Below are 9,382 nucleotides of genomic sequence, written 5' to 3' on the forward strand. Positions count from 1 at the left end.
TATTATTTATTTTTTTCCATGTATAAAAAAATATTAATATAAATAACATATGATACGACTTTAACAAATTGAAAAAAATCATTTTCGTTGACAAGCAATGATCAATACCAGGGTTGGTATTAGGCTATATTGCATCAAAGTTGATAATTTATTACACTCCAATCACTTTTGATATACATCTCTTCAAAGTTTTATGTTTATTATAACGAAATCTTGTTAACATTTCTTTGTATATTTGGTATTAACATTTTTATGAAATCTTTACTAAAGTGAGGTGAAAAACCCACACCTGGAGAAAAACCTGCACCCATTTTCTTTTTTTTCTTTTATTTAAATTATTGTGTTTTTTACTTTCAGAACACGTAAAAAATAAAAAAGTCGGGTTATTATAGTTTCTTTTTCTTTCTTTTAAGTGTTTTTATTTAAAAATAAAAAATGATTCGAGTTTGATTCAAAATGAACTATCAAAGAACAAAAATCGCCCGGATTTTTACGTACTTTTAGTTTGTTATAACAGTGTTCCAAATTTGTGTTTATTCAAAAAAAAACAAATATACTATTATATAAACTAGATATATAGTTTAATTATTTAAACTATATTTTTAACTTGGAATAGTTTATCAAAACCCAATTTCTAAAAATAGTTTAAATTTTTACAAGACAAATTCTATAATATAGTAATGTATAGTAAAAATATTTAGAGATTTTATTTTTTCTAGACAAATGTTTATTTTTTATCAAAATATTTTCTTCTATATCTATAATACTCACGAGTCAAATTCAATTACGTTTTCACGAAGATGTTATATTAAAGCTCGGTTGTGTTTGTAATATCACCATTTTTAAAATAAGTTCAAAAACAATTAAAAAAAAGTCAAGTTATGTAAAATTTGACACATATCTTTTTTTATTAAGTTGTAAATAAAAACAAAAATTTTGATATGCAAACGAATGTACATCAACAGTACTATAATGTGTCACTGCGTTATATCATACTGTAACATTATACAAACAAGTTACAGAATGTGTTTTTTATCATAACAATCATTATCAATTATAATAAAAAATTATTATATTTTTAATATTTGTTTTTTTTACAAATTAAACAATTGTTTAACTTAAATTAAATAGTTTTAATAAAAATATTCATAAAAACACCACCAACAAACTATACATATTATTATAATTATATTAATATCAACTATTAAAATGACTTAAGTTGTATAAAAATTAGATAAGTTTTATATCCACCATTATTTTTTCTCAAAAAACTTTTATGAAAAATAAAAATTAAGATAAACAAGTTCAAATATTCAAACTCAACACAAACAACAGAGATATGTTTGTGTTGAGTTGTTGCTGATCCCCATTACCGTTTGGCAATTTTATTTATTTATTTATTTATACACATAGTGCATATAAATTAACAATTAGATAATGCAAATTACGCTTGACTAATGTTTGTTTGTTTTTTGTGTTATTTATTATGTTTAAGTGGCTGATAAATACAATTTATTAACTATTAGAAATGGGTTTAAAGTGGATATAAAGTATTGATTTCTTATTGGTATTTTTATGGTTAATAATAATAATAAACGTAATAACAATTTATGGTTTAGATACTATATTAAACTAATCAATAATTAATATTTTAAAGTATGTATTAGGTACTGAACCTTATATCATATTTGTTAATCAAAACATTTAATAAATTATATTAAAACTAAACCTAAAATATGTTCAAAAGCTTATTTATCACTTTATTAGAAATATCAGGATAATAGATATCAATTTTTAATTTCCTAATAATTAATATTTATTATTTAAGGTTAATTTCATGTAGTTTTTATATTGTATTTTAATTATAAGAACATTCTTAATAAAACAAAAAACTGAGACTGAACCTTTTTTCATTCAACAGCTTTTCAAAGAAGAAAAAAGAAAATGGGTGTGGGTTTTTCTTCAGGTGTGGGTTTCTCGCCTCACTTTAATTAAAATTATGAAGACGATTTTTTATTTATCATTTCTAATCTTCATCAACAATACGATATTAAGCAAAACTTTATTGTTGAAAGGTGTTTATAATTTATCAAAGATATGTACTGTTCAATAAAATTATATTTCATAAATTGATGTAACGAATAAATCAATATCAATTATTGGTACATCTATTCACATTTTAAAAATATCAAAACACATTTTTACTTGATAAAATAATTTTTGGATATGTGAAACTATAATTTAGAATTTGTCTTTTTGTAATAACAAAAAATTAAAAAAGTTTTGTTTTTCAATTGAAAAAGGAAAAAACAAAACCCTCATAAAAAGTATATAAAAACACCATTTATTTATCTTAACACAATCTGTTGACTTAGCTTCAAAAGATTTTGTAGAACAAAATTGTCGTTTTTCGTTTTAACAGCCTTAAATAACAAAAAAATTAAACCAAAATGTTTTAAAACCCCTAATAACATTATTTTTTGCCCAATAACAATTCGCAGTAATATTTCACGCCGCAGTGATTTTTCACGGTACTCTAATACAAAAATGTTTAAAAAATTTATTCATTGATCGTTTTTTATAGTAATATTATTATTTATTATATATATGTAAATCAATGTAATATAAAATATGTTAAATTGAAACAATATATTTCTATCGCAAACATTTTTATCGAATTTAAAAACATAAACCTTATGCGAGAAGACGAAATTGTTGGCACATTTAAATGGAAGAAAAAAGGAGAAGCACCAAAAAACTCACGACACGTTAAAGCTTCGCCTGATCAGACTTACTCGTTTGATCCCAAAAGAAGTAATTTAACTGAATTTGAGTGTTTTGGGTTGTTTTTTGTGAAGAGATAACAAATACCATTTTGTTGTTCTCAAATAAAAAAATAGCCAAAGAACATTAGACTAATGGTAACAAACTTTCTGATACTAGCATCCTGAGGTACCCAGGAATTCTTCTTTACATGGGAGCTCACCATGATGTCATTAATCCCGTGGAAGAGCTTTGGTCAATCGATCACGGAAAATCTATTTATAGAAATAGCATGCCACGAGACATGTTTAAATTCGTTTCTTCACACATTGAAACTTACGATGTGGGCCAGCCAGATGATGTTTGTGATGATACATCAGAAACTTCAGATGATGGGGATGTCGAAGAGAAAGAGGAAGCTGACAACGGACCAGTAGGAAAGCATTTCAACTCCGCGGGAATATTCAGATCGAGATTTTAGAGATCTCTCTTACGTCTTTATTCGTCTCCTTATTTATTTTATGTTGTCAAACTTTATTCCGTCTATTATCAATTGTTGAGTTTTTATTAACTTAAAAAACATTTAACAGGAGTCAATTGTTTTTTATTATATTCCAAAAAGTACTAAGGTTAATTATTTAATTTAAATAATACTTCTTATAACCTGTTTAGTTGTGGATCCGATCCCAAACATGCCAAATTTTTCTAGTTATAATATATTTTTTTATTCAATTATGTTTTGTATTAGTTTATATTTTTCAATGTCTTTATTAGTATAAAGAATTCAACTGTATAACACCCAACTGTCTGGTTAAATAAATAACTTAGGGCAACATAAATTAGAGTGGTCATTTTGTCATAGCAATTCTATACCTCGGAATCGATTGACTAAATTTTAACCTTGTAACACTCAATTATTTTGTTAGATAAAATAAATTATAGTGGTCATCAATATGAACTATCTCGTCATCACCATTCTATGTCACATACTTGACTATCCAACAAGTATTCATTTATAAAATTTATTTTCGTTATAATTTACTCTGAAACAATTAATTGTTATATTATTTTCAATTTCTCATTGTTTCCCACCGAGCAAAAAATTGTAAATCTGAAAGAAAAAAAATTATTATTTTTGTCTTTTTGGTTTGCCACGTCACAAAAATGCCACGCAGTGCACAAATTGTTACGGTTTGGATTGCCCTGATTGGTATGGAAGAAAAAAATAAAAGTAAATACTTTACTTGGAATAACACAATTAATTCAAAAAAATATTTAAGGGTTTCTTGAGGATAATGTGTATCCTCAGGATTAAAGCTATCCTTATTAAAACTATTTTTCTGAGGATACAAAAATAAAATCCATAAGGTTCAGTTCCCCATAAGGCCCACTCTCATAACTCAAGTTATAATTTACTCTTAATATTTCGAGCCAAAGTTCGAATTTTAAATAATGGTAATAATTTGTCATAAATGCCAAAAAATTAAATAAAATCAAAAAATCGCCACAATAATCAGTAAACAAAAACAATAATTATATCTCGCTTACTTGAGACGGGAAATAACAAATTGTGTATTCAACTTGTTCATATTATGATTTTATACTTATTGAAATTATTTCCGAATCCGTCTTTATAACATAATAATTGAAATATACATTTAAATTGATAATTGTTTTTTTATCAAAATGAAAATTGAAAAAGTCGAAAACACTGTTTTTCTAAAAATGTAATTTTAAAATAACAAATATATTAATAATTTTGTAATTTATGCAATTGTTCAAATATATTATAATAACAAAGTTAATCATATTGTGTATATTTTAATATGATTGTTTCATTTTGATATTAACTTGTGTTTTAAACAGATTTACAGTTCTGAGGATGGCAATTATTTTCTGAGGATGACAGAAATAGAAAGTTTACACTTTTACATCTATCTGAAATGTATATTGAGTAAGTTACTATTTCTGAATATGGGAACACGTCATTTCACTTTTTAGATGTTTAAGTCTGTGTTGATAAAGTCTGTTTGTTACACGACTTACCATCCTCAGAGATATTTATAGCACTGCCACTATTGATTTAAAATTCTATAAAATAAATTATCAAAGAATTTTTATAAAGTGAGTTTTGTTAATCGATTATACCAAAAATCGTCAAAACACAACAAAAATGCCAAATAATATATAAAATTGATTAACAAATTGAACACATTTTTATTGAGAATTAATATTGTATAAAAAATAATATAAACATATATTTCTTGTGTATATATGTTTTGAAATATAAATAAAACCGTTTAAAACAAAAATGATTTTATTTTAAAAATTTGTTTATTTATCAATCATTGTTTTATCGATATCCAAAACCTCTCGTTTTGAATTTGCGCAAATACATAAATTGTCATCGCATAGAGTATACATTATAAATATGTTATTTGCTATCAATTTTTATTGTTTGAAATATCATGAATTGATTTATAATAAATTATTTTTGTAAAAAAATTAAAAATTGTTAGATTAATTTGTTTTGTGATTTTGATAAAAAAAACGACTTTTTCGATAATTTAAATGTCTGTCAAATGTTTTCATTTAAACCAGGGTTGGTCTTGTGGTAAATCAGAAAATAGAAGTAGATTATTTTTTTTTGTAAAAATCAACACCAAGAATCATCTTTCAAAAAATCCATAAATAGCATTTTTAAAGAAAATCACGTGTTTCAAAATATACCTTTTTGATCTTAGGCAAAAAAATCTAAATTGAAAGAAATTATGTTTAAAATATTTACCATCCTCAGAAAAATTAACAATCCTCATGAATCCCTTTAAAATAAATCAATGATTCAATTCTTCCAGGTTTTCAATAACTTTTTCAATTGAAATTCTTTCTTTGGGGTACTGTACCCAACACGTTTGTATAACATCATACAAAGGTATTGGCATTTTTTCTTTTCTTTCAAGTCGTTTACCTGACATCACAAACTCTGCTATTTTCCATGGGTATTTAAAGCGATCTTTTTGATATGCCTCACTCCACCCAACCACCTCAAACATAGTCACTCCAAACGAAAAAATGTCTGCGCTTTTAGTGTATTTCTCTTGTTTTAGAATTTCAGGTGCCATATAAACTGGGGTACCAACACCTTTTGTGAAAGTCATGTTTGTCATCAGTAAATTGACGTTTCTTGCACTTCCAAAGTCAGTCAATTTTGCATTCACCTTTTCATTCACATCAAGTGATAACACAAGAATGTTGTCTGGTTTGATGTCTCTGTGTAATATCCCATTTTCGTGCAAATATGAAATACCTTTAGAAGCATCAAGTAACATTTTAACTCGCAACTTGGTCTCAATTTCATCACTTCTTTTATGTTTAATTAAGTCTTGTAAACTCCCAAATTGTGCAAATTCAGTGACCATACACATCTTGTTTGGTATAAATACAGCACCATAGAAATGAACTATATAATCACACCTGAACTTGTCTAACATGGCAACTTCCTTCTCAAATTCATCAATTGATTTTTTTTCATCTGAATTGTTTATTTGTTTCATTTTCTTTATTGCAACAACATTTTCTCTGTACATTCCTTTGTACACAATACCAAAAGACCCCTCACCAAGTTTATTTTCTTCAATTAACTCATCATAGTCAAGTCGTGTCGATTGAGAAGTTACAGCGTTGATTGTTATTGTGTTATAATTTTCTTCTTCGGTTTTCAGATTTTTTGAGATAATTTGGATTGTTGTGTTGATTTTACAGGTGCAAAGTGGTGTTAAACAAAGTGAAAATTCGCAAGCATACCCCCTTTTTATTAAAACGACTTCTGGTTCGGCTTTAAAAATAAATTTGTCAATGTTTGTTAATATTGTGAACTGGACTTTGATGACATTTTTGAGTTCATTACCAACACATATCATTGCCTGGCTTTCTTCATTCACTGGTATTTCGCTCGATTCAATATTAAAGTCAACTAATTCAGAAGATACACAAATGCCTTTTGTAATTGAGACGAAGTGAATATTTGATTTGTCCATTTCAAACAATGTTGTTGTCTTGTATATATCTTTTTGGTGTTTTCTGTAAAACACTATTTTTGTTATAAACACAATTAAAATTGTTATTATTATAAAAACAATAATAACAAAAATAACACCAAGAAGTATGACCCACCACACTACATGCGACTCACATAACGTCCCATCGTCATTTGGGATGTTCCAAAATGAACACTTCACACACTTCGAATTTTTAATTTGATTACATGCTGCTATGTTAAAAAGACCAACACAACTTCCGTTTGACAGCAAAACAAGTGAAGAGTCACATAAAGTGCATTTAGTACTGTATAAATTGCATGTTAAACAACTTGAGTCGCACTTCTGACATTCGTTTGTGTTGACTTGGAAATACCCATCGCCACACTTTGAACACCCACTTTGTGTCACCTCAACGCCACATCCAATGATGTTGCTTTTAGGTAAACAGTCGCCGTTGTTTGTCTTATAATAATTGGTGTTGCAGGTGAGACAACTATTTTCATTGTTACACGTTGAGCATTTTTCAGCACATTCAAAACAATTCATTCCAGTTTTAAAATACCCATCTTTGCATACGATACAACCGCTTGTAAAACTTGCAATTTGGTCACATTTATGATTTAACTCTTCGTTTGAGTCGCATTTATAATCGGACATAAAAGTGTCATTACCACAACTTATACATTTTGTTGGTGTTTCAAAACACGTTAAACAATTATCATCACACTTCTCACATCTTTGTGTGTCGTTGTCAAAGTAATACGAGTCATCACACCGCTTACATGTTAATCCATTTTGAAGAACGCAGTTGTTTTCCGCTTTTTCAACACACATGTTGTTAGTTAGAAATTTCCCAATTTCACATTCGACACATTGCTTATTTAACAGATATGAGCATTTCAATATGTCATTTTCACATCTTCCATTCTCATCATTTGGTATTTCACAACTGATTTTCTCACATTTTCCATTTATTGTCATTTCGCTTTTTGCAGCACACTTCGTCGATTTACCATTTTCACAATATTCGGCGTTTGGATCTATTTCATCGCATTTCACACACATTGTAGAATTGTATGTGTACCCGTTAAAACATGAAAGTATGTTATTGCTATTTATGGTATCGTTGTTTTCGTCGACATTGACACATTCACCTTTTTTCAACATATATCCATTGGTTATATTACATATCGCACATTTTCCATCTCCTTTTGTGAGAAGACAATTTTCACCTTTTACACACATTGCGCCTTTCAACACAAAACCCGAAGAACACCTTTTGCACCGATTTGGACCATACAACACACAATTTGTGATTTCTTCACATTTTCCATCAGACAAAATATAATTTGGTTTACAATGAATGCATGTATTTGGTTGAGTACCACATGAAATACATATAATATTTTCACATGGTTCACACTTCTTTGTTGTTGTGTTGTAATATCCCGTAGGACATTCAACTCCAGAAACACATTGAAAAACACTTTCTGTGTTATATGCGGCATTGCAAACAAACTCGTTGTAACTTATTTTGGTTTCTGCAACGAAGAGTACTTTCTTTGTGAGCAATTTCAATTCAGCACTTACAACTTCACTTGACTTAATTCCAACAACAGTAACATCGTTTGCGCTGTAAAATGAAATTTTATTGTTTCCAATTGTCGCACTTTCACATGAAAATTCGTCATCTTCTTGAATTTCATTTTTTGTAGTCTTTTGTTTTTGAGATTCAATTGCAAAAGCAGTGACGTTATCAAAAGGAGTAATGTACCAGTCTTCTGTGTCTTCCCGTGGACAATAAGACTCAAAGAACATCATTTTTTGTGTTGTCAAATCAAAATTGTACAAGTGGCAAAATATCTTTTTTGAACTTCCATATCTCAGCAATTTACCATTTAACAACAATTGTGTGTTATTAGGAAGTGTTCCAGTATATGGCGTTTCCGAGTAAAACAAATCGAAGTCGGTTGCATTTGGATTGACATTATTAAGTGAAGTTACATTGTATGTGAAAAATAAAGGAAAGTTTTTAATAGTTCTTGAGAATAAATTTATTGTAACATTATCAAATGAAGCACTTTCAGAATAATACTCCGAATTTGAAAAAATATTAATTTCCCTACCATTAAAACAATTTAATACGTTAGTCTCAATTTTCGGAATAAGTAAATTGTTATTATTTCCTTTTAAATTGATTTTTCCTTTTGTTTTAAGTATAAATTGACTTGTATTAAAATAAGACTCGTCACCAAATTCAATAACCCCTGCAATCATTTCAAATATATTTTTGACAACAAATGTAGAATAATTTAAAATTCGAATTGTTGCATTTTGACTTAAATAACAATTTGAGTTTGTTGACACATATGAAAAGTTATACATGTTAAGTTGTGAACTATTCTTAATTATAATATCACCATTCACAAACATCTTTGAATTATTATCAATTGTAATAGTCGAAGTTGTTTCAAAATTGACGTTGTTTGTTGCTTCGATCGTTGAATATTCTTTAACAAGTAAAGTTGCTGAATTAGACACCAACAAATAGGATAATATTGCTTTTGCATTTCCTTCAA

At 27.5% G+C, this 9,382-nt stretch overlaps 1 protein-coding gene across 1 annotated transcript; it reads right to left on the reverse strand.

Annotated features, from left to right (window-relative positions):
• Window positions 1-5,597: 5,597 nt before the first annotated feature.
• On the reverse strand, window positions 5,598-6,683 carry EIN_451980 (serine/threonine protein kinase HT1, putative; the record flags this gene model as incomplete). The annotated part of the gene is made up of 1 exon (XM_004258260.1): window positions 5,598-6,683. The coding sequence occupies one exon, from the start codon at window positions 6,681-6,683 to the stop codon at window positions 5,598-5,600; it is 1,086 nt and encodes a 361-aa protein (XP_004258308.1).
• Between the last annotated feature and the right edge of the window lie 2,699 nt (window positions 6,684-9,382).

The sequence above is a fragment of the Entamoeba invadens genome (genome assembly GCF_000330505.1).
Source record: "Entamoeba invadens IP1 unplaced genomic scaffold scaff_1105074725223, whole genome shotgun sequence".
Classification (NCBI taxonomy): Eukaryota; Evosea; order Mastigamoebida; family Endamoebidae; genus Entamoeba; species Entamoeba invadens.